General features: G+C 43.3%; 1 protein-coding gene across 1 annotated transcript; it reads right to left on the reverse strand.

Annotated features, from left to right (window-relative positions):
- Nucleotides 1–693: 693 nt before the first annotated feature.
- LOC139703583 (uncharacterized) lies at nt 694–26155 on the reverse strand. The gene is made up of 2 exons (XM_071607073.1): nt 25963–26155; nt 694–1901 (listed from the first exon to the last, which is right to left on the reverse strand). The coding sequence occupies exons 1-2, from the start codon at nt 26153–26155 to the stop codon at nt 694–696; spliced, it is 1401 nt and encodes a 466-aa protein (XP_071463174.1).
- Nucleotides 26156–27155: the final 1000 nt, after the last annotated feature.

The following is a 27155-nucleotide window of genomic DNA, read 5'->3' on the forward strand; positions in this document are numbered from 1 at the left end:
ATGATGGTGGTGGTGATGGAGATGATGATGATGGTGGTGGTGGTGGTGATGATTGTGGTGGTGGTGGTGATGGTGGAGGGGTGATGATGATGGAGATGTAGTGATAATGGTGATGATGGTGATATGGAGATGATGATGGTGGTGGTGATGGAGATGATGATGATGGTGGTGGTGGTGGTGATTGTGGTGGTGGTGGTGATGGTGGAGGGGTGATGATGATGAGATGATAGTGATAATGGTGATGATGGTGATATGGAGATGATGATGGTGGTGGTGATGGAGATGATGATGGTGGTGGTGATGGAGATAATGATGATGGTGGTGGTGGAGATGATGATGGTGGTGGTGATGGAGATGATGGTGGGGGTGATGATGATGGAGATGATAGTGATTAATGGTGATGATGGTGATATGTAGATTATGATGGTGGTGATGATGGAGGTGGTGGAGACGATGATAGAAATGATAATTACAATGATGATGATGGTAATGATGACATGGAAGTGGTGATGATGGTGATGGTGATATGATGATGATATGATGGTATTGGTGATGATGACAGAAATGATGGTAGTCACGATGGTGATGATGGAGATGAATATGATGATGATGGTGATAATGGTGATGATGATACAGGTAGTAATAGTGGTGATGATGAGGGATGTGATGGTAGTATGATGGTGATGATGGAGATTATATGGTGATCACGGTGATGGAGATGATAGTAATAATGGTGATGATGGAGGTGGTAATGGTGGTGATGATGAAGGAGATGATTGTAGTGATGACGATGAGAGTGGAGATTATGATGGTGATAACAGTGATGATGGTGATGGAGATGACAGTGACGAGGGTGGAGATGATAGTTAGGGTGGTGACAATGATGATGGTGGAGGGGGTGGTGATGATGGAGGTCACAGAGGCGGTAATGATGGTGGAGATGATGGTGATACTGATGATGGTGGAAATGATGGAGATAATGATAGTGATGGTGATGGTGATGATGGTGGTGGAGGGGGTAGTGATGATGGAGGTAGTAGAGGTGGTGATGATGGTGAAGATGATGGTGATGATGATGGAGACAATGATGGTGATAATGGTGGAGATTATGATGAAGATGGTGATGATGGTGGAGGGGGTGGTGATGACGGAGGTGATAGAGGTAGTGATGATGGTGGAGATGATGATGGTGATGGTGATGATGATGGTGGATATGATGGTGGAGATGATGGAGATGATGATGGTGATGATGGTGATTGTGATGCAGATGATGATAGTGATGGTGATGATGGTGATTATGATGCAGATGATGATAGTGATGGTGATGATGGTTATAATGATGATGGTGGAGATGATGGTGATGATGGAGATGAGGATGGTGATGATGGTGATGGTGATGATGATGGAGATGATGATGGTGATGGTGATGATGGTGATGTTGATGATGGTGGAGATGATGGAGATGATAATGGAGATGATGATAGTGATGGTGATGGTGATGATGATGGTGGAGGGGGTGGTGATGATGGAGGTAAGAGAGGTGGTGATGATGGTGGAGATGATGGTGGAGATGATGGTGATGTTGATGATGGTGGAGATGATGGAGATGATGATAGTGATGGTGATGGTGATGATGATGGTGGAGGGGGTGGTGATGATGGAGGTAAGAGAGGTGGTGATGATGGTGGAGATGATGGTGACGATGATGGAGACGATGATGGAGATGATGATGGAGATTATGATTGAGATGGGGATGATGGTAGAGGGGGTGGTGATGATGGAGATGATGATAGTGATGGTGATGTTGATGATGTTGATGATGGTGATGACGGTGATGGTGATGATGATGCAGATGAGGATAGTGATGATGATGATGGTGATGGTGATAATGATGGTGATGACTAGAAGAAATCAACGTCTGGTTGTTCTGTGCCAAAACTTCATCCTGAACACCTGAAATAAATAGAGAACCAAACTCCTCTGGAACCCAGGACCACCTCTGTCCCAGTGCATCCGGAGTGAGCTTCTAGGGGTGGTGAGAGGAGGCGTATTTGAAGCATGAGGAGATGACGGAGCCAGGAGAAGTGGACAGCAAGAGGAAGCCCACTATGGCCTGCTTCTTTGGGGGTCAGATAACTGCTGGGCAGAGGCGTGGTGGAGCTGGGCTTTGCATCTGCCGAGGGGGCTTACCTTGAAGATGGTGAGCCCAAACATTTAGCAGCCTGTTCCCCAACTCCTCCGCACAGCTGGTGGAGGAGAAAACATTCCAGAGTAGCGTGGTGCGTTAGCACGTGTGTGGGCCACGGGAACACACACACTTGTGCTGCGATCCTGAGGAAATTGCTCTGTGACCTAAGTCACAAAAATTCCTGATCAAATCCCATTTTGAATTCTCAAACAAGCATGATAGAATAAAATCTTCCTGTTTACAATGGAGACTAAATCAGATACTGAAATCATTGACATTTATGCTCTAAAATCATAGCTACTTTCTTTTTTATTTGGTAGTTAAAAATAATGGATTTGGTCTCATTATGATGGAAGAGATAATGAGCATAAAATCGTCCCCAAAGAAAGGAAGATGTGATTGGCTTGATGGCATTTAGTGAGGGCCAGCAAGACCAGGAAGGAGGGGACTCAGGGGCTAGAATCTTGCCAGTCTCCTTAGAGGTCCACCTTTTGGTTGAAGCATTCATGCAGTGCACCCCCTTTTCAGAGAAAACCCTAGAGGACAAGCGGTTGATAACAAAATCTGTCACTTGAGAGTGGTGCTGCACACCTGTAAACCCAGGAACTAGGAAGCTAAGGCAGGATCATCAGAAGTTCAAGGTCAGCCTCAGCAACTCAGTGGACCCTGTTTTGAAATAAAAAATAAAAAATAAATAGAAAGGACTGGGGATGTAGTTTGGTGGTAAATTACCCCTGAGTTCAATCTTGAGAACCACAACAAAAACAAAAATCATTAAATCTCTCAATGACTATTATTGTTGTTTTAATGACCACCTACTATGTTTAAAAACGTGCTAGGTTAAGGGATTCCACAATGCTTTCTTTCCTCTTTCATATTTGAGAACCAGATGGGTAAAATTATATCTATTTTTTTAAAGGAAGCAATTAAATGAGATGCTAAGACTTTTTTTTTTTTTTTAAAGTCTGTAAAGCATATACAACATGGAAGGGCAGATCTTCCTGGATTTATAGATAAAACCTTTTTTCAGGTTAATTCTGAAAGTTCAAAACACTCCACAGAGTGGACATAGTATTATTCGTAAACAATTGTGGAATATGTATGGAAATGACAGTGTGGTCTTTCCACAGATGTGTGGATTTTCAAGACTGCAGGTTCCATCTATATATCTAAGTCATCTATGTAAGTGCACTAGGCTCAGGTAAAGCCTAATTTATTATTTAAACAAAAATAAACGGATGAAGCCATAGTCGGCTGATTTTATATGCTAGCTTGGCAATTTCATTCTTCATTTTTTTTCTTTTTTATTCTTTAGTTGTCAGAATTATCATGGGCTATGTGGCTAAGTGATGCTGCTTCAATAAATAAGAAGAAGGTTAATAGTTGTGAACTATTTTTAAGTGAACTCTGGGGAGGAGGCTGCGATGCATATTTGTAGTGTAGAGAGTTTTCTGACTTAACCATCTGTGCCTATGGTCAATGAAGATTTTAGAAAGATGTGTGTGTGTGTGTGTGTGTGTGTGTGTGTGTGTGTGTGTTCTCCTCGTGTGCACGTAAAAAGTAGAAGATGGTAATACTGCCATCTTGTGTTACATTTCTGAGACATGACTCCATTGCTCTTGAGGGAGAAAAAAAAATGGAAATAAATCTTGAGATTTCTAGCCCTTGGGTTTCTCTAAGGTGGCAAATGTCCCAGCACAGATAAATTTCTTTCCTTTCCTTCTCAGAGGTGGAGGATTATAAATATACATTAAATTCACTTAATGAATATTTAAATTAAAAATCCAATAAAGCATTTGCATGATCATTTTCTCCATGCAGAGGAATCACTTTTTTTAAGTCTCACGCTGCAAAAAAATGCTTTCATTGTGCCTTGATCTCATTGCATCAAAATATGAATTAGTTTCCTGGATCGTTTGGAAGTTATTATCCTAAAGCTGCTCATGTCACGGATGACAAGTTTGTTTGCATTAGAAGGGTAGCTGTTCAAAATGCTTTTGGACTATACAATGATGATAAGGGCATGTGGTTTTCCCAGGGGAAGGGATTTATCTCTGTCCATCTGGCTATTTAAAAAGAAGAACGTGTACCAGGGATGTGACTCAGGGACAGAGTGCTTGCTTAAACCCCAACCAAGCAACAAACAGAAAAAGCCCCAAACTGTCATGCTTCTAACCATTTCCCCTGTAATCTAATTATTTTGTCCTTTATACCTATTGCAATTAATTAAAGTCCCTAAAAACCTCTTCTTCTTATTTTGGTACTGGGGATTGAACTCAGGGACCCTCAACCACTGAGCCCCATCCCCAGCCCTATTTTGTACTTTATTTAGAGACAGGGTCTCCCTGAGTTGCTTAGCACCTCGCCATGGCTGAGGCTGGCTTTGAACTCACGATCCGCCTGCCTCAGCCACTGAGATGAAAAGTTTTTCTTTAACAGGTAAGAATTTGAGATCATTCATTTTCTTCCTTGAATTTTATCTCCATTCCACTTTCCTCAGGGAATTTTATCTTAAAGCAATATTACTCAACACTCAACATCTGCTTTTGTTATTTATTTTACTTACCTAGAAAAAAAGTGCGCATTGTTTTAAATGTTTAAGCATTTTTTCATGTGATCCTACATCTCTAAGAATTCTTAAAAATTCCCTTTAGTTTGTTTTAGCATCACATGTATTGTTATCACATAGTCAAAGCAACATAAATACACATTCTTTAAAACTGTAGGCATCATTAAGAAACAAACATAGTTATTCACTACAATTTATCGAAATGACACCTTTTTAAGGTTTTATTTGTTCTTTTTAGTTATACATGACAGTAGAGTGTATTTGACGTATATACATGGATTACAAGTTCCCATTTTTGTGATCGTACACAATGTGGAGTTTCGCTGGTTGTGTATGTGCATATGAACATAGGAAAGTTCTGTCCAACTCATTCTGCTGACTTTCCTATTCCCATCCTCCCTGCATTTCCTTTTGACTTATCCAATGAACTTGTATCCCCCCACATTATTGTGTGTTATCATCTGCGTATCAGAGAAAACATTCAGCTTTTGGTTTTTTGGGGACTGGCTTATTTCACTTAGCTTGATATTCTCCAGCTCCATCCATTGACTGGCAAATGCCATCATTTCGTTCTTCTTTAAGGCTGAGTAATATTTCATTGTGTATAGACGCCACATTTTCTGTATTCATTCATCTGTTGAAAGGCATCTAGATTGGTTGCACAGTTTCACTATTGTGAATGGAGCTGCTAAAACCTTGTGGCTGGGTCCCTGTTGTGGGCGGATTTTAAGTCCTTCGGGTATAGACCGAGGAGTGCGATAGCTGGGTCAGATGGTGGCTCCGTTCCCAGTTTTCTGAGGAATCTCCATCCTGCTTTCCATATTGACTGCACCGATTTGCAGTCCCGCCAGCGACGTGTGAGTGTGCCTTTTCTCCACATCCTCACTCAGTGAGATCCGTGAAAGTCTCCTTTTTCATCCTATTTTTAAATGACTTATATATGTCTGTATATTAGGGTTTTTCAAATTTGGCAATGCTTTTTATATAGAAGTGAGTAAAGGGCTGGGGCTAGAGCCATATAGCTCTAGCTGTATATATGTTTGATATGATGTATATGCGCATGTACACACACACACACACACACATATACGTCTATACGTGTGTGTGTGTGTATGAGTATGCCCTGTTACTCAGGTTTTTGTTGCTGTGACTAAAATACCTGGTGAGGACAACACGGAAGAGGAAAAGTGCACCTGGGGCTCATAGTCTCAGAGCTTCAGTGCGTGGTTGGCCACCTCCGTGGCTCTGAGCCAACGGGAGCACAGCATCAGAAGGTCATGGTGCAAGGACACTGCTCCTCTCACGGTGGCCAAGAAACACAGAGATCAAGGAAAAGGAGCCACATGGAGGGTGCACCCTTCCGGGGCAGCCCCCAGGACCCACCGCCTCCAGCCACACCCCACCTGCCGTCACCCCCCAGTCAGGTCACAGTGTCACGGTCCGTCACGTCACCTCTGAACGTTCCTGCAGGGACAGGAGTTTGGGGGGGACACCTCACGTCCCCACCTTAACTAAGTCTGTACACACTCCTCAACCCTTGCGTTTTCCCCGTGTAGTGTCAGGATTTGAAACCGAGCCCGATGCTGGGCCGGTGTTCTGTCACGGGGCTCTGTTCCCAGGTGACTTTGGCCCCGGTGCAAGGGGTCCGGGGCTGCCCCGTGCCTGCAGATGCCGAGCAGCAGCCGGTGCTGTGCCCACTAGGTGTCAGCAGCAGGCCCCTCTCTGTGCTGCACACACATGCTCCGTCCATGGGCGAATCTCACTTGGGGACCCACCTATGTCCTCTCCTCTCCCTCAAGAGAATCAAAGCTGACTCGGCCTTTGATTTTGTGGACGCAGACCTGGAGACACCGACTTTCAAAAAAGATTTATAACTCACCCCTATGCTCATTCACGCTTTCAAATGATTGTTATTCGACTAGGAGTCACTTCAACACGTCAAATGACGACTGATCTTGCTTGTTATTTTGGGATCCTTTGAATCCGATAAACACGGGGTAGAGAAGAATCTCGATATCATTAAGTGGCAATAAACCTTTGCCAACACTTCATTGAAAAAATAGAACTCTTCTCAGGCACATCGTTATAAACAAACAACAAACAAACAATAATAACAAACAGACAATAATAACAAAAACCACCTTGGGCTTCTCGGTCCCTGGGAGATCCCACCAAATTATCCAATGAGCACCCCCTTTCAGAGACCTCCCCCCTGAAAGAATTCCCTCCCGTCAAAAGAGCCAGACTAAATAGTTCAGTTCAAATAAGTGAGTTCCCATGGGTTTCAAAGAGCATCCTAAGGCCTTCGTGAGACTGGTCACCAAAAGCAGCCAGGAGCTGTCAGAATGGATCCGTTTTTATTCCAGGTCACACAAACAAGAAGCAATCCACATGCTGTTCCTGGGTACTTCATCCGCAGGGATGCAGGAGGCTGTGCAGAACTGCAAGGTCCCATCGGGCAGGAGCTGGGATAAAAGCCGCATTCCATTCTTCTGCTAAACGTCCGTCCTGGAGTTGGACTTCTGAGAAGAATTGAGGGCGATTTGTACAGATTCAGGCATTATTCTATTCCTTCTGTAGGACATTGTGATCTTACTTTTTCCTCCTTATCAGTGGAAAAAAAAAAATAAAGAACACAAAATTGAATCCGCCCAGCAGCCTGCGTGTGATTTTATGGGATAAATGGGACACAGAATATAAAACGTTCTATAAGATGAAATGAAGTGAGGTTGGCTGCAATTTAAGTACTTATTTGGGCAAAAACAGCTCTCTACTGTTCCTCGGAAAACACATCAAAACCCAAAGAAAGGACACGGGGTGATTTTTACTGTGTGCCCGTTTTAGAGCAATGTAACGTGGAGATGTGTCCAAGGCACGTACCCACCAAGGGCATTGGATAAGCCCAGATGACTCCCCGGCTCTGATGGAGCTATTGGGAAACGTCCGTCTTTCCAGTCTCTGACACTGGGTTTTGAGGCTCTTGGGAATTAACAGTTTACATGGAAAGGTGTGGGGGGAAGTGGTTTTTCTCATCCCACTTTTTCTTGATGGAAAAGATTTCCAGGAAACTGGCTGACGGGAGATCACTCATGTGGTGAATCCACCATACAGACCTCGCTCCGAATCTGTTTGATCTTCTAAATCAGATCGCATCCAACAAGGCAGCCGATCCTCCGTAAGAACAGGTCTCAACCGTGCATCTGACAACAGAGAGACCAAATCGCTAGAGTCTCACTCCCTGGAAGATCCTTTGGATGTTGCTTTGGTGGCTTGTTGGAGCAGACAGACAGTATTTAATCACTCTGGCAATTGCAGGGATGGGGTTATCAAAAACTCCTCTTCAATTCAGGGTTGTGAGCCAAATCCAGCCCCCACTTCTTTGGGTAAATAGTGTATTTTGGGGGATACTGGGGATTGAACTCAGGGCCACTCGACCCCTGAGCCCCATCCCCAGCCCTATTTTGTATTTTATTTAGAGACAGGGTCTCCCTGAGTTGCTCAGGGCCTCGCTTTGGCGGAGGCTGGCTTTGAACTCGCCATCCTTCTGCCTCAGCCTCCTGAGCCACTGGGATGACAGGCGTAAGCCACTGCACGGGGCTGTGAATAGAGTTTTATTGGGACATAGCCACATGCAGTCCCTTGTAAGGTGTCTGCGTCAACAGCTCAGTTGGGTGGTTGGGACAGCAGGCTATATGGCCACGAAACTGTGAGTATGGGCTACCTGCCTCTTTACAGAGAATGTTTGCTGGCGGTGGCCTCAGATTCCTGTAGGGTGCAGGTTTCTCTGCTGGCTGGCGTGGGAGGGTGTGGGTCAGTGGTTGGTAGGAGACTTGAGGTGCTCTGGTCTGGCTCTGAGGCTCCTTCGGACTCCACTTTATTGCAGCCATGGCGTGAACACATGGTGGGCAGGAGCAGTTGAGCCGCCTGCGTCTGATCAGAATCTGCTTTGATCAGGGGGATCTTCCGCCCACGTCTTCCTTGAGTGGCAGAGAGGAGCGTTGAGGACTCGCCTCCTGTTTGTATTTGTCTCCTGAACAGGAAACAAATATGAACGCGTTCTCATTTAACGCTCTCTTATGAACACACGCCTTTTAGGTTATGGTTCTCATCGCCAGATTCAGCCGAGAAAAAACACAGGGCGCTCAGAAAACACCAGACTTCAGATAAACCACAGGTAGAAGCACGTCCCACGGAAAAAAAGTGATTCAGACTGAGCGGACGTCTCGTGCCTGGTCTGCAACCTTACCTGTGACGGAGACGTATGGTGGGTGCACGTTCTAGAGTCGTGGCGCTCTAGGGCCACACGCCAAAGATGGAACCGTACAGTAAGAAGATCCCCTTTGACAATCGCATGCCCCGGTGCCAATCTTCAACGCCGATCTCTGAAGAACCGGATCTGTGCAGACAGGGGATGAGCCCTGATGGAAAGGAATTTTGCTGTGACCTACGTTGATCGACTATGGTACACACTTGCACAAAACCAGAAATACCATTGGAGGCAGGAGTGAGCTCAGACTATGGTGCAGGAGAGGAGCTCAGTAAGTATTGGTTGTATGGTTTCTAAGTGGTGGTCAGCAACCAAGGGGGACTGATGGGATTGGGCTAAAACATAAAGCATGTTGCTACATTGCGGCTGCATGATTTCTCACACGGTTGGCTGGTACAGCGCATCAGAATGTCAGCATTTTGGGAGTTGGTTTTTGTTTTTTTAATCCTCTTCCTAACCCAGAGTACTCAACTTAGTTTCTTACCAGGCCATTCTCTAGGAAATATTAAGGAAAAAAAATTACCCCTTAGATTGCTATCATGCAAGTATTTAAGGGAGTAGACTTTTTAAAATTTGTTCCAATTAGTTCTACGTGACGGAAGAATGCACTTGGACACAGCCTACATAAATGGAGTAGAACGTCTCATTCTTCTGGTTGGACATGATGTAGAACCACACTGGTCACGTAGTCATACATGCACACAGGGTCATAATGTCCCATTCATTCTCCTGTCCTTCCTACCCCATACCCCTCCCCTCCTTTCACTCCCCTCCGCCTAAACCAAAACACCTCTATTTTCCCTAGCACCCCCCACCTTATTGTGAATCAGCATCCACATATTAGAGAGAACATGTGCCCTTTGGGTTTCTTTTTTTTAATTGGCTTATTTCACTTAGCATGATATTCTCCAGCTCCATCCTTTAACCTGCAAATGCCACCATTTCATTCTTCTTTAAGGCTGAGTAATATTCCATTGTGTACATATACCACAGTCTCTTTATCCATTCATCTGTTGAAGAGCACCTAGCTTGGTTCCATATCTTGGCTTTTGTGAATCCAGCTGCTATAAACATGGATGTGGCTGTCTCCCTGTAGTATGCTGATTTTAAGTCCTTTAGGTATAAACCAAGGAGTGGGAGAGCTGGGTCAAATGGTGGTTCCATTCCAAGCTTTCTGAGGAATCTCCATCCTGCTTTCCAGAGTGGCTGCACCAATTTTCAGTCCCACCAGCGATGCATGAGTGTGCCTTTTCCCGACATCCTTGCAGTACCTCTTTATCCTTATCTTTCCAAATTAAACTGAGATACTTTTCCTACTGCGTCGCCTTCTCTGGCAGCATGATGAACAACCTGTCTTTCTTTCTCCTCGGCCCCACATTATCGGCCATCTCTCCGACCACTCATCACTGTCATTTCTAGTGATAAGATTGCTCTACCCTGAGCACACCTGCACCTACGTAACAATATTTTGACCTTAGAGAATAGATTTTTGTACCCTTGGCGTGTAGCACGACGCTCGACACAGAGTGGGGTTTTGTAAACACCACTGGGTCTGTGAACAAGGACGTGAGGTATTTTGTTTCTCGTTCCTTGATGGTTGCATCTGCAAGGCCTCTCTCACAAAGATAATCTCATCCTCTCTAAATCTTACTCTGAAATCTTTTGCAAAGGGCTCTCCACTCAGCAACTTGACATGAAGTCTACATCCAAGTCTGTTTATTTTGCTGAACCTCTCATTAAACTTGCAGGTATAAGGGAGATGACAGGGTCCTTGACCTCCCAAGCCTTGGGTGGGCAGCCGTTTTTAAATTACATTCCTGAAAAGAAACCTCTCATTTTTTTTTCTTTTAAATCACTGGGTTTGAAGTTATCATTGAAGGCACCGAAGATGTGCCCAAGGTCCAAGATGATCATTAGCCATTCAGCCTGGAGGATGCGTGTATCTGTGATAAGCAGGATAAAACAGCTTCATCTTCACACTGATCTCACCACTTTGGAAATGACGGGGTTTATATCATAACACCGTATTTAGAATCAACATGAATAACATGGACATGGATGATATTTCCGTTGTTACGGGATATAATGGGGATACAGGGCTGTCTTGGTGGCGTGTCTGCCTGCCTTCTACGGAAATCATGGTCGTCTCCACCACAACATATAAAACAGGATGCTCCGGAGGAGGGGTCCCAGGGATCTTCAGCCAAACGCTTTCCCGAGGGTTTGCATACAATTTTAATAATATTCAGCTAAACACATAATCAGATGGTTCTCATATATTTTCAAAAGTCCCCATATGGCTGGAAAGGCCTGCCAGATTTCTCTGTTTTGATAAACAGAATGACATTTATTTAAACAGTCCTGAAAAAAAGAGCTTCTCCCTCTGGTTTAGGCTCCGGGGGTGCGTGACTGACATCTCTAACTGAGGCGTGAAGCCCGACCCTCTCCTCTGGACGATGCTGATGTATCTGTCACAATCATCCCAGAGACACCTCCCAGTCCCCTGCCTTCTCCGGGATTTAAGAGGATTGGACCAAAAGCAGATGAGGGCAAGTGTTCTTGGTCTCAGGTAGCTGGCTGACATGGATTTTTTGGAGAGTGCTTATTAGTTTTGTCCATGAGGGTCTGGCGTGCTCCGAGTAGGTCACTCCATCCACTCTGCAGCCTTCTCGATATTTGTCTTCCATTCCAACGGATAGAACTTCAAACAGAAAGAAGCCAGTCGAATAGAAAAATCACCCCGCCCCTTGGATGTCATCATGTTGAAACGTCTTGTGTGCTGGCTGCCTGCGTCAACGCGTCTATCTATTTGGATAGCAGGAGAGTATAATTGAACTAAAAATCCTCGTCCTTGAGAAAAATGGGCTATTTTGGTTTTGTTTAGCTTCTTACCTGTCAACCCTCCTCATCTCTGAGGATAGCTGTGACAGCTCTGGAGTTTGGGTTGCACACAATAATAAACACAAAGCAAGGACAACATCAAGTTGTATGATAAACTGGCTTTTTTTCTTTTCTTTTTTTTGGTAGTGGGGATTGAAGTCCAGGGGCACTCGACCCCTGAGCCCCATCTCCAGCCCTATTTTGGATTTTTATTTAGAGACAGGGTCTCACTGAGTTGCTTAGGGCCTCGCTTTGGCTGAGGCTGGCTTTGGACTCACGATCCTCCTGCCTCAGCCTCCTGACCTGCTGGATGACAGGCGTGCGCCTCTGCACCTGGCTGTGTGATATACTTTCACTCTGGCAATGGCAGGTCTAAAATCTGCCTATTGCTTCCCCGGTCCTTCTCTGCCTACCTGACAGTCACCTAGAACTCTGGGGCAGAGGCAAAGAGAACGGCAGGTGTTACCGTCTGCAGCTTTGTGCATTAAATGCTGATGTGCGACAGTTGGCATCCCCGATGCTATTGATAGATCAGAGAAGGGCTTTCCACGGTGACTCTGATTGACAGAAAGGGAGCATCGCCCACGATGTTGGAGGTTCTTGATGGAAGTCTGCACTTCATTTAACCCTCTCTCTTTAAACACGGACGGGGCCTGAGGTTGTGGCTCAGGGGTACAGCACTTGCCTCATAGGTGTGAGGCCCTGGGTTCGACCCTCAGCACCACATAAAAAATAAATAACTAAATAAAGGTACTGTGTCCATCTGCAACTAAAAATACTAAAAAGAAAAGAACCACAGACGGCAAACATCATGGTGTCAGGATATGTAGAACTCAGAAAATGAGGGTCCATCCTGGTGAGGCCAAATCAGAGATTCGCCACAAAAACACCGATGTGTTTTATAATGCAACGTTCATCAGCCTCGTTGAATTCAAACTATGGGAATATGTTCCATGGGAAGATGTTTTGAAAGCCTCGGGAAGTTAAAGACCAAAGAGAATTTTCCGCTAATTCAGGGCTGATCTTCGTGATGATGTCTTGTTGGTTTTGTGAAATGGGAACTGGATCTATGGTTCATCTTGTCAAAACGACTTAAGAACGAGCAGAGCTGCATTTTAAAACAAGCAAGTGCAAAGGAGAAATAAACAAAAGTGCAGGAATATTTTATTTATTCTCAAACAAGTGGGATGTGGCAGTGAGCCAAGCCAAAATCAGCCAGTGGAAACACCCCTTGAGGACCTAAGGGTCACTCCTGGTATCACTACCACCAACTTAAGTGGGAAGGACCAGCCTGAAGCCAGTTAACCATTTTTTTTTTTTTTTAGTACCAGGGATTGAACCCAGGGGTGCTTAACTACTGAGCAACATCACCAGCCCTTTGTATGTCTTATTTAGAGACAGGGCCTCACTAAATTGCATCGTGGGCCTGAAGTGAATCAGAACATCATGGTGCAAGGGTGTGGTGGAGGCAACTGAGAAGGAGAGAGAGAGAGAGAGAGAGAGAGAGAGAGAGAGAGAGACAGCATTTGTTAGGAGCTAGGGTCAAGATCTAATCCCCAAGGGCACACCCCCCAATGACCTGCTTCCTCCAGTTACACCCACCTGCCTACAGCCATCACCCAGTAATCCATTCAAATTATGAATCCATCAAATGGATTAATCCACTTCTGAGGTTACAGCTCTCATAATCTAACCATTTCACCTCTGACCATTTCTGCATTGCCACATGACCTTTTGGGGGGGCACCTCATATCCAAACCATAAAAAAAAACATTACTACTTTTATGACACCTTCTAAAAGTCTACCTCCTCACTACATGGAAGACTTGACATCATTGACTATTGCATATTTAATATTGTATTACTATTATACTAATTATTATATTTATATATTATACTAATTATTATACTTAGTATAAATACTAAGACTGTGTTACTATGCAGAATGCTATTAGTATTGGGGTCCCGAGATGAATCTGGCTTTTTCTTCTCAATTAAAAATAGTAGGCTGGAGATGTCGCACAGTGGTAGAGCGTTTGCCTACCATATGCAAAATCCTGAGCTCCATCCCCAGCCCTGCCATAATAATAATAACAATCTTTAAAAATAGAAAGCATACTCTACAAATTAATGAGTCTTCTGCACATGAACAGAAGTGTCCCTTGCAGAACAAGAACTTGGAACAAATGATAATTCAGTCTCCATGTAGCTGAAAGGATCTTAATGACATTTTGTGACATTTTGTTGGCTTATGAGCAAGCCACACCACAGAATGTACTGCACACGGGGACAAGTACTTGTCAAAGCATCTCTGACAAGTGAGATTTGCCCGTGAGATTATAAATAAAAACAGCTGTACAATCTCAGGCAAGTTACATAAAGCAATGATGAGTCAAATTAAAAAATGAAAACACTTTGCTGAAGTTTAAGCTTCTCTAGCTTCTAAATGTCATTACTTAATGCAGCTTTAGACTAATTGTTGTCTTTCAGAAGTGGAGCCCGGGGGCTTCCAACTTCCATCTAGTTGATTTTAATGTGGTTCTTTTGCTACTATTGTTAAGAAACAAACCAACCACAAAATAATAATAATATCGAGAATAAAATACCTATCAATGGAGTTATTACATTACATAATCAAACACCACTATTTTAAAGTAGGGTCACAGATTGAATGAGTAATGTTGGGAGTCGCCCAGCTCCAAAGACTAACTTCCCCATCCCCCAAGAAGAGCCTTCCAATGGTGAGCCCTGTGGGCTCACATGATCCTTACCCACCAATCAGAGCCCTGTGGGCTCACATGATCCTTACCCACCAATCAGAGCCCTGCTGGCTCACCTGATCCTACCCACCAATCAGACTAGCCCTGCTGGCTCACCTGATCCTACCCACCAATCAGACTAGCCCTGCTGGCTCACATGATCCTTACCCACCAATCAGAGCCCTGCTGGCTCACATGATCCTTACCCACCAATCAGAGCCCTGCTGGCTCACCTGATCCTACCCACCAATCAGACTAGCCCTGCTGGCTCACCTGATCCTACCCACCAATCAGACTAGCCCTGCTGGCTCACATGATCCTTACCCACCAATCAGAGCCCTGCGGGCTCACATGATCCTTACCCACCAATCAGAGCCCTGCTGGCTCACCTGATCCTACCCACCCATCAGACTAGCCCTGCTGGCTCATCTGATCCTTACCCTCCAATCAAAAAGCACCCCATGCCAACTGTCAAACCACCCCTGGCTCTATAAATATGCAGAGCTGTTCCTCAATAACCGGGCATTTGCTCCGCCGACAAGCCTTGTTCGTTCTTTCAAGTACTTTCAAGGCAAGTTTGAAAATAGTGGACAGACACAGTATTATCATTTAAATAGAAGCCATTTATTACTCAGAGTTCTCTGATATGTGGTAAACTGATATGTGATCTGAAGGCAAGTGCATCTGGCCATACCTGACTGTCCCAGTTCCCTCTCACAAATCCGTGATTACACTCTATGACATGAATGAGAACATGTTATGCTTTACAAGTACAGAGTGTATTTGTCTAATATTTTATGATAATATATATCATGTATGCTATTATAATATATTATATGTAACATGCATCATATACTGTATAACAAATATAATATATAACGTATATAAATATAACATTATTTATGTTTAAATACATCATATATAATATTATATGACACAATTTTATTAATGATATCTATTACACATAATATATGTAATAGATAACATAATAATTATATATAATACATTCCCCATCAAATATAATATGTGATAAAATAACTATATTATATATGATATCTAAATATCTATATTTATGGAAAACTTACATAATAAATATATTTTGAATTTATTATATATTTATAGAATAATTCGTATCACAAATTATAATATGTTATAATTTATATTATAAATAAAGACATTATAAATATTAAGATTAGAATGATATTTATGTTATAAATATTAAAATCATGATTTACATCTTTTAGGATTTCTCTAAAACACTATGAAGTCATGTTCACTTTGCTTCTCTATCCAGCATCTCTCAAAGCGAGAGGCCCACCCAGACCTGTTTCTAGCAATGCCTACTAAGGCCTGAATGAAAGGGTGTTGTGTGGCTTTGCTTTCTGGAAATGGGAAATTCTGGGAATAAATGATTCAGAAGTTTTAAGTGGTGTGATGTTCTGAGTACTCAGTAAAAAAACAAAACAAACAAACAAAAACTCTTCTTTGTTATCTGGCTCTGCCCTGCCCAGGATTTTCCATTCTTTTAAAAAATATATATATATCTTAGGACTTATAATTGAATATAGTTGTTGCATGTTTATGGGGTAAAGCGTTCTACTTCAATCATGCATCCAACATGCAGTGATCAGATCAGGGTCATTGATCTGTCCATCACTCAAACATACTACAGAGTTCAGACGTCCCGGTGTCTAGACACCCCCCCCCCCCTCAATTCCATGCATATCTGCTTGGGTCTCCAAAGAGATCCTCCTGGGTTCATTGGTATTTTATGATTTTCATTATAAATTTCATTTTATGTTGAAGTGTTTTGTTTTAGAACCTTTCATTATCTCTTGAATTTATATTTTTCCCACTTCTAAATTTTTGAAGATTTTAGTGCCTAAGCACATTTTGAATTGGCCTAGGTTTTCTGTTTTCCATTGGAATTCTAAGGTCTTATAAAATTTGGAGAAAAAAAAAATCACCGGTGTTGGATGTCTTTAGATGTTTTAGAGCCTGCTTTATCATGCAACTTTAAAATATATCCATATTTTCTCCTGAAATGGGAAAATGTCAAAAACTAATTTAAAAAAAAAATCAATCGGATACTAATTTGGAAAATGCAGGTAGAAGGAGAATGGATTTGTTTTGGAATTGTTTTCTTATTATTCCTTAAATGTGAGAGGTCCTCGGTGCTGGTGTCTGGGCTAATGCAGGAAGTCATTCAGATACATCCAGGGAAACTTCCCTTCCTGCTACAAGTTGACATTTTCAGATTTATAGGTCATCTTTTTCCTGAGGCCAGAAAAACACAGAGCATCCATCTTCCGGTTTAATTAAATCAATTCCGAAGGAGTAGGGTATCCAGGGTGATAGACTGTGGCCCGAAACTGGCTACCCAGTTTGGAAGAGTATTCAGGGAAACGAGAGAACACTTTTTTTTTTTTTAATGTCAATAAAAAAAAGAACCTTGTGATATTTTTCCTATTCAAAGAACTCATTTAATAACACAGGAGCCTTGATCTTCTGGTAACAACAACAGCCGCTTATATGCTGAAGGTCAAAAACATTTCTTAGTTTTAATATGGTGGCTGCTGAAGTTGAAAAATTATCAGAGTTTCTGGAAATATTGTAAGTGATATGAAATTCTAGTTTTATGGCATTAAGGATTCAAAGGTTTGGGGCTATAGAGGGGTTTTAAAAGCTCTTTCTTATCATCTTGGCAAGGTGGGTTGTTTTCCCCCCTTCATTTATTTAATTTATATTTTAGGCGTCTGGATACTACAAAATCAGGTAGCAATATGGCATCACTTCCAAACTTGCACATCCCAAAAGAATTTCCTCCTTCCCTTACTAGATGAAAGGAACAAGAAGTTTGTTTTGTTTGGATCGTGTGTATGGGTTTGTGGGATCACAAACGGTGACCGCGTGCCTGTAACGCTGTCTGTCAAAGAAACTCAGCGAGGAATTCACATTCAGATTCTTCCTGGTGACTGGGGTCCCAGGCAGGGAGACAGTCTTGCAGTTCCAGTCTTGCATTTCCAGTCTTGCAGGAAGAAACCCGGTGTGCAGCATAAAACCTAGTGCGTACAGTACATTTAGGCAGAAGGGGGCAGTCATCTCAGGCAATGGTGATAAACTTTGTGAACCCCAAGTTCTCAGATCCTGGCCCGGGGCCAAGTCTCCTGAGGAGAACAATCCACGTCTGCTCTGTGGAGTCTCCTGTGTAGGACCACCAGGACCCCGGGTCTGTCTGCTCCCACGTGATCCATGCCCCGCTAGACCTCTGGCAGCACTATCCCTAGTAATACTCCTGATCCCTGGGAACAACTTGTTTCTCAACTTTCTCCTGCCTCTATCTTACCGCTTGTGACATTGGGGGACAACTTTTGCCTTGGATGGCAAATTCAAAATACCATGTGGTGACTCCGAGGCTCACACATTCTGGGCTATTTATAAAGGGCCGATTTCTAGGCCAGCGATCAAGTCTAAGTTGAGCTAGCTTTTGATGCCAGTAACACCGGGAGCGCGTGGGATCATGTTTGCCTGACGCTATTGAAACTTGACCAGGTGGAAACCTGACTCCGTGGGTCAGGCCATCCCACTAAAATCCGTTTCTGAAACGTGTCCTAAACCACATTTTGTGTCCTACTAATCTCTCCTTAGAGGGATGGATGGAGTGTAGTTGTGGGATCCTCAATTATCCCCTAAGAGGTATGAGTTTTATGTTTCTCCTGGTAAGGAAAGATATTTGCATTTTGTCATAACACCACTCTTTACGGAATAACCATCATTCCCCTTCAGTGACAGATGTCAAGAAGATTGGCACACCAAGTGTCGGTGATGGTGTGAAGAAATTAGGATCCCCTCTTGGAGGGAACATAATATGGTGCAAGCATTTTGAGAATTTTGCAGCATTTTGTCAAAAACTGAAGGATAGAGGAAGTATGGGTCTTGACATCTCCCCTTTACATATATGCCCAAGAAAACTAGAAACTCAAAAAAGAAACTTGTCCAAGAATGTTTGTAGCAGAGTATTTGTAGCACTCAAAACATGGAAACAGCCCCAATGTCTATCAAATGAAGAATACATAAACAAAATTGGGTCTAATCTTAATATGGAATATTATTCAGTGATAAAAAGGGGATGTTGTGATTCTATAACACGGATGAACCTTGAAAACATTATGTTAGTACCAGGCATGGGATCTCATGCCTATAATCACAACAATTATTTCTTAATTTTTGAGACAGGGTTTTGTCTCAAAAATTAAGAAATAAGAATAAAAAGGGCTGGGAATGTAGTTCAGTGGCAGAGGACACCTGAGTTCAATTCCTAGTACCAAATTTTTTTAAAAAATCATTATGCTAAGTGAAAGAAGCCAGGTGCAAAGGTCATATATTGAATGATCCATTTATATGAAATATGCCGAGAGACAGAAAGTGAATTTGTGTTTTTTAGGTATTGGAGGAAAATAGTCAGTGCCTGCTAATTGTTATAAGGGTTCTTCTTGGGGTGATGAAAATATAAAGGAACTAGGTAGTATGGATCATTGCACACTCTGGTAGCTACACTAAATCACTGAAATGTACATTTTAAATGGTGAATATTATGGTATGTGAATTATATCTCAAGGAAAAAGATTAAATTTTTCAAATAACAAATTTTCCTTTTAAGAATAAGCAATAGTGTGTTTTCCCCTAGGTTTCTGTGAAACACTTCAAAGAGTTTGCAACAAAGGATCGAATGGTTTGTTGTTATTGTTGTTGTTGTTCTATAGTGTATTTTGACAGTAGTGTATTTTGTCTTATCTACATACATGGAGTATAACTTCCCGTTCTTGTGGATATACGTGATGCAGAGTTTCTCTGGTCGTGAGTTCATATATGAACATAGGAAAGTTATGTCCCATTCATTCCACAATCTTTCCTATCCCCATATCTCCTCCCTTCCCTTCACTCCCTTTTGTCTAATGCAGTGAACTTCTATTCCTCCCCCCTTATTGTGAGATAGCATCCGCATATCAGAAGGAACATTCGGCCTTTGGTTTGGGGGATTGGCTTATTTCACTTAACATGATATTTTCCAGTCCCATCTATTTACCTGTAAACACCATCATTTCATTCTTCTTTAAGGCTGAGTAATATTCCATTGTGTATATATACCACAGTTTCCTTATCCATTTATCTGTTGAAGGGCACCTAGGTTGATTCTATGGCTTAGCTCTTGTGAATTGAGCTGCTATGAACATTGATGTGGCTGCGTCCCTGTGGTATGCTGATTTTAAGTCCTTTGGGTATAAACCAAGGAGTGGGATAGCTGGGTCAAATGGTGGTTCCTCAAATGAATATTATGAAGAGAAGTGAGAACTGAAAACCAACGTCAAAACCCCAGTTAATCGAACCAACCTGTAAGTCCTTGAAGAATCAGAGCATTTCAATCATCTAAATGTTCATGACACAAGAAAATGTACAGCCGTGACCCTGGTGAAGAACATAGCTTTTTGAGGTCGAGTCTTCATGCTGTTTGTCATGTTTTGAAAAACTGTCGAGTTTTTCACGGACATTGAGGAAATCCTTTTCCCTTCCCTCCTCCACTAATGAAAGAGAAAAAAAAAAGTGTCTCATGGTGTATGGATCATGCTCATGCCTTCCTCTGTCTTTAAATTCAGTAGTAATACTATTCCATATTTCACTCTTGTTAGCGGTAGTAACATGTGACTCATTTAAAGAAAAATGGCCAACAAGACAGATTGCCCTTTAAATGACCTTGTCCAAACTACATTTCCACTTGCTGGTTTTTCAAGCCTGGGGGTGAGGTTAGACCACAAAGCTGGCTTCTCAGCGTCGTGTGCTGTTTGAAAGGATGGGATCCTACTCTGATATTTTCCAATGTTTGTGCGAGTTTTTTATTAATTTATTCACAACACAATTGTGACTTGTGTTTTGTGATAAAATAAAATTGCAAAGAACTACTTCACCGAGGACCAAGAAGCAATTGCAACACATTAGATCTATGAACAGGGCACAAAAAGAATGGATTCAATGTTAAAAAAAAATGATGATGGTTCCTAGCAGAGTCGTTTGTGTTGAGGGCATTCCAGAAAAGTGAGAATAAACATTTATTCTTTTACTTATCGAATTGTACTAAGCATCTTCCATCTGTTGGACTCCAGGCTTAGAGGGTGAAGGAGACAGAACAAGTCCCTGTTTATTGTGGGGCCATCAATGGTTCCCCAGGAGGGACCCGCCATCTTGTCAGCAACATGCTGGTTCATCTTAAAGATCAAGTTGTTCCACTTGAGCCCCAAAGTGAAGCCCTGAACAGGTGCCAGGTAAGCGCACTGAGAAAAATGTAGCACATCTATTAAGTATGATCACTTGCAGTTAAACCTCAGTAACCAAAACACCAGGAAACATGAACTACTTGAGAATTTGGAAAAAAACTTCAAAAGGAGCCTGAATCCAAGCCAATATCCACATTTTAGGGATGGGATTTGATCACACTTCTTTCTTTCACTAAACTATTTCCAAGTAAAAGACATTGTAAAAAAAGAAAATGATACTCAAATGATAAGAAATTCTAAAAGAGAAAAAAGAAAAAAAATGGGATATAAGATACATGTAAAATGTAGAGAGATATTGCACATATATTATCGTTATCATCTATAAAAATTGAAGTTCTTTATGTGTCTCAAGAAGTTTCCTGTACTGTTCTGAAGGTGTTATGGTTTGAATGCCCCAAGAACTCACGTGTTAAAGGCGTGATCCCCAATGCAACGAGGTTCAGAGGTGAAAAGATGGATTATAAAGGCTCTGACCTCATCTTCAGTGGATTAATCCATTTGTTGGGTTAATAATTGGATTGTTCTACAGAGAGGTAATGTAGGTGAGCCATGGTTGGAGGAAGTAGGTCACTGGGGCTGTGCCCTTGGGGACGATGTCTATCCCTGGCCACTCCCTTTCTCTATCCATCTGCTCTCTATCAATCAAACAGGTCTTTCCTCCTCTAAGTTGTTCTGTGTAGGTGATTAACCCAGAAGGAAATGTTAGGAGAAGAACCAAGCTTATTGGAATGTTCCAGAGGACCAGCACTCTTTGGCCATGAACGGTGGAAGACCTGGTATCTTACTTGACCCTTTCATTAGCTTGCAAATTAGGTACCATTGCTACCTCTGTTTTCCACGCAGAAGCAGAGAGGTAGGTATTGGGTCCAGGAGTGAATACTACCAGGTGATGAAGGGGTCCACCGTTGATCCTGAATAATCATGGCACGCCTGGTCTTGTCTATGCTACATTTTTCTTTCACATATGCATGGCAGGTGCTTACGTATTCTTTAAGGACTTGCATCAGATAGGCCATACCTACCTTTTCTGGTAGTGATCACCTGCAGTTTCTGATATGCATGCTCGGTCTCCATTCACTCAGAACACACCCTCGGTTCCTATTCACCTGTTGCTCCTGAGAGCAGAAATTGTATCGTATGCCGTAAACAGGTAAATGACCCGTCAATCGAAAGAATTCACATTGGGCAGTCATTCTCCATGTCTGTACAAACGTGCAGATTCATTTTATTTGCCTGCTTCAAATATTGTCTTGACATCCATCCTCATTTTCTATAAATTAACTAGACACACTCTATTTTCAAACTTGTAGACGTTTGCCTACCTGTCGGGGCACTCACAGGACACCTGCGTCCATGTCCGGTTAATGCAACCTCCTTACCTTGCTTCGAAGCATGTCTTACTCCACAGTTCATTTGGTTATTATGATTCTCTAGCTAGGATCAACGTAAAATATGTGCCAGAGAAACATGTCATATGGAGATGCTCCCCACGGACTGGTTACCCAGAAACAAATAAATTATGGGAGCATATGCACCTACCTTTTAGAAAGAGAAGATTTGTTATAGGAGTTGAGAGTGAGGAAAATCAATTCTCGTTGAGCTGATAAATGTCCACCCTCCAAGAGGGTGTACACTGTCATGAAATCCTAAAGTTGCCATTTTTCTTGATCTGTCACCCACTTATTTCCTCCACCAACTATTCAGGCTTTTAAAATCCGATCTTTTGGTCACTTGCCAAGGGCTTGGCTGCCGGGCACATATGGAGTAAATTATCCAGTGAGAAATACCTCCAATCATTTCGACTCTTTGATCAAGTGCACCTGTAAATCTTAAAATGCCTGAAAAGAAATGTCTAACTAGCGGCTGGATTGCCAGCTACACAAATCTCACATAGGGCAAGAGTAAGTTCTGGAGTTCTAGATGTCGATTCGGCTTAGGAAATTTCACTGGCTGGCGGGGGGTGGGGTGGGGGGGAACGTCTCCAAACTCAAACTTGAAATTCTCATAGCGGGTAACCACTCTTTTTTACGCACATGGATTACCCTCTTCTCATTTGGAAAACTGTTGGCAATATTTCCTTCTCAGGGTGGAAGGGAAGATAAAGGGACCCACAGCTTCCAGGTACCTATTGTCCTAACCACCGACAAGGACTGGTAGCTCTGGGTTGCACAAACCTGCCTCTGGTCCCCTAGAACGCCAGCTGAGGCTGCCTGTTGAATGACGTGCGATTCAGCAGCTGCACTTCTCAATATGTGGGCACAAGAATTAAACGCTCGGGCCCCACAAAACCCTGCGTGTGCATGTTTGAGAATCATCGCTGACAAAGTTTGAAAGCAGCTCAGATGTCCTTCAATGGATGACTAGATAAACAAACCGCCATCAATCTCTAGCGCGGAATGTCAAAATCCTCTGTGTGATACAGCTGTGGCAGATACCTTTATCAACACCAGAATGAACCCCAGTGTAGACCTTGGACCTGGTTACAATGATGCATTGGAGTTTCTATGGTGACGAGTGGGTCACTCTGGTGTGGGGTACCCCCAGTGTGCATTTGGGTGTGTTGCGGGAGCCGATGCGCAGGAACTTTTCATATTTACGGATCAATTTTGCTGTGAACCTAAAACCATCATGAAACATAAAATGCATTCCCCAAATGCAGAGCAGACTATTAAATGTGAATTTCTGATAAAAATAAATATCTTCCTAGCATAAGTGTATCCTATGCAGTATTTGGGACACACACTAAAATCCATTCATTGTCGGGTCTGGGGTGTAGCTCAGTGGTAGAATGTTTGCCTAGCATGCCTGAGGTCCTGGGTCCTATCCCCAGCACCAGAAAAAAAAAAAAAACATCATTTACTTGAACTTCACGATTAACCAACCATCCTGTTTCATCTGGCAATGGAGAGTTGACATATACCATACACCATAAAAGTTATCACTTGAAAGTTTAGCAGTTTAGTGGCTATTAGTGTATCGATGAGGGTATGCAGCCGTCACCATTATGTAACTACAAAATGTCAACACCTCAGAAACAAATCCCACTGGCTGTCGCGCTCCATTCCTCCCTTCTTCCAGACCCTGGCAGACGACCTTCTGCTTTCTGTCTCTGTATTTTGGGATTGGATGACTTTTAATGTTCCCTTGAACTTGAAGATTCTGTTCCTATGAAGGTACCCTGTGGACCTGCTATTGAGACCCAAGCGGTCATCCCCAGGAATGCAGGAAGGCTTCGTAAACCAGAATCAGGTCAAAACTATATCCTAAATAGAAATACCTTAGATACTACCACCTTTAAATGCATATTACTATTGCAGCACTGTCTCTTCAAATAATCTGTAATTCTTTTTTTTTTGGTACCCAGGATTGAACTCAGGGGCACTTGACCAGTAAGCCACATCACCAGGCGACTTGGTATTTTATGTAGAGATAGGGTCTCACTGCGTTGCTCAGAGCCTCGATTTTGCTGAGCCTGGTTTGAACTTGAGATTTTCCTGCATCAGCGTCCTGAGCCGTTAAGATTATATAAGCATGTACCACGGCGTCCTGCACTGACAGTTTATAGTTCTAGTTACAATTTTACACCGAACCCTTGATACAGTGGCAGCCTATACTGGGACTAGGCTGCTTTTCTCTCAGACAGCCCCATCCCAAAGTGTGTCTGTGCATTTCCCGGTCTCTCCTCTGTCTCTATCCTTAGAGAGCAAGCTCCCTAGGAAGAGGGACGGCTTGGGCTACAGCTGCATCCCCTGCCTCTCAACAGGAAACCATGAAGCTCAAGTAGAGACTTTGGACAGAACAGGCCGGGCAGAATGTCCAAACCACCCTGTGCATGGTTTCTGACCTTCCCTGTGACCTGGAGGTCAGAGCTGAGGAATGAAGTGCCCTGCCCTGAAGGCCTACTGTGTGCTGAGTGTGAGACACAGGATGGGCACCCCAGGCTCAGCACCCCACGGCCTGAGGGCCAGGTCCAGCCTGGACCACTCACATGGCGACCCTGACGCTTACACACTTAAGTGTCTGACAGAGACAGAGAAGGGGTGTGTGATACCTGCAAAGGACCTGCTTTTCCAAACTCAGTCTCCACACATGAACTTCATTGGAATACAGCCTCTGGCTTTGGGTGCCTCAGGTCCGTGGTTGATTTTCTGGATTTTCCCAACAGATGCTACATATCTAAAAAGCTGGGCAGATTCAGCTTCTGTCCTTCTCAGAAAAGGTACTTGAGCCATACAGGAGACCATGGTCTCTGATGCTAAGGTCAGTGTAGCAGGGCATATCACAAAGGTAGCTCACTTGAAAACAAATGGTAAAGTGTTCTTGAAATCTTGAAACAATAATGGTGTATGGCCCTTTGGGTGCATCTGACTTCTCATTTCATTAAAAAACAAACAGAACCAAATTAATTTAATTACTGTGGGGAGGTGGGTATCAGGGAAGGAACCCAGAGGCACTTTACCACTGAGCCCCATCCCCAGCCCATTGTATTTTGTTTAGAGACAGGGCTCACTGAGTTGCTTAGGGTCTTGCTTTTGCTGAGGCTGGCTTGGAACTCGAGATCCTCCTGCCTCAGCCTCCTGAGCCCCTGGGAGAAACTACCAGTGTTACCATTGAAGGAAATGAAGTGACATACGTCAAACACTCTGCAGCAGAAAAGAGAAACCCAGGAGTGTGGTATTTCTTGGTCTGCATGGAATTCCCAGGGTGCTGACGTCTAGTCACAGAAGTCAGGAGAGCTGGGTCATCTGCTGCACCCACGACAAAATGACAATGGGAGGCCCCATTGTTCAAAAATGAGTCACAATTTGAAGACTCTAACAGCAGGTGTTGAACCAAGGCTGAGTCCCTTGGAGGTCAGAGCTTGTGGGGATGCACAGGTCGCGTGCCCAGGACGTCAGCCCAGGCAGCAACTTCAGGAGATGGACTAAGCCTCACGGAAATTAAATAATTTCTGGAAAGTGATTCGTTACTCATCTGTCTTTCCTCCTTCATCTTCTTGTTCTCTTCCTCCTCCTCCTCCTCTTCCTCCTCCTCCTCCTCTTCCTCCTCCTCCTCCTGCTCCTTCTTCTTCTCCTTCTTCTTCTTGTGACACAGCCTCTCATGCTGCTTCCCAGGCTGCTCTGAATTTCCTGGGCCCACATGCTCCTTGATAAATCTTTGCATGGCCACCAGCCATCTAGAAGGCCTTTGTCCTCCCCAGGTCCTAGAGTCACATGGGGCCTACAAATAGGCACAACTTTGGGCTTCCTGGGAATGAAGAATTCCCACTCTGGTTTTTAATGTTTTTGTGGGCTCATGGCACTGACCTTGGTCTTCAAGGGTCTCAGCATCCCCAAACTCTTCCACCTGACACAAAGGTCCCGGGGTTTCAAATGACCTTTTTAATAGGAACTCTTCCTAACCATATAGGCTAATTAAGCTCACAATTTAGTCCATATTGGGGAGCTAAAGCAGCTTGCTTAGTATCTTGGCTCCTAAACCTCACACCTGTGTATGGGGTGCAGCGAACACCGGAAACCAGGGCCCGGCTCCACCCTCTCCTCCTCCTCTTGCACCCTGAGCTCTGCAAGGAGGCTCCCAAGGTGGAGGCAGCCTTCAGGGGACATGAACAGGGCTCCCCTGCCCGTGATGACAATTTTAGTCTAATTATTTACACCTCCTTATTACATCTGGGTGTCTACGTCTTGGATTTGAACACACCTAGTTATTTCCAAAGCACCTGCGTAATGGTCACGTCATCTTCAATGATGCCAACCAGACCTTGCAGTTGACCCCTGGCTTTGCTTAGTTACACCTGTGGCCCACTGTGGAGTGCCCCCGGCAGCTTCTGCAATAACTGTTTAATTCTTCCTAAAATATATATAGACATGGCTTCTTACAGATAGGTACATATTGAATTTGAAATACTGATGAGATTTTTGTGTGTGCAGAGCTGGGGGTGGAACCCAGGGCTTCACACTTGCTAGGCCTGAACTCTCCCACTGAGCTCCATCCTCAGCCCTGGAAAGAATTTCAGATTGCCTTTGTTTTGTTAGAAGGGCTGGAAGTAAATGTCGGGCTTAGGATTTGCCTGACAATGTTCTCCCACTGAGGTCGGTCCCCAGCCCAAAGAATATTGAGATTTAAAAAAAGAAGGTTGCAGAGTCACAGAGCTGCTGGGGAG

This window comes from Marmota flaviventris, chromosome Y, assembly GCF_047511675.1.
Source record: "Marmota flaviventris isolate mMarFla1 chromosome Y, mMarFla1.hap1, whole genome shotgun sequence".
NCBI lineage: Eukaryota > Metazoa > Chordata > Mammalia > Rodentia > Sciuridae > Marmota > Marmota flaviventris.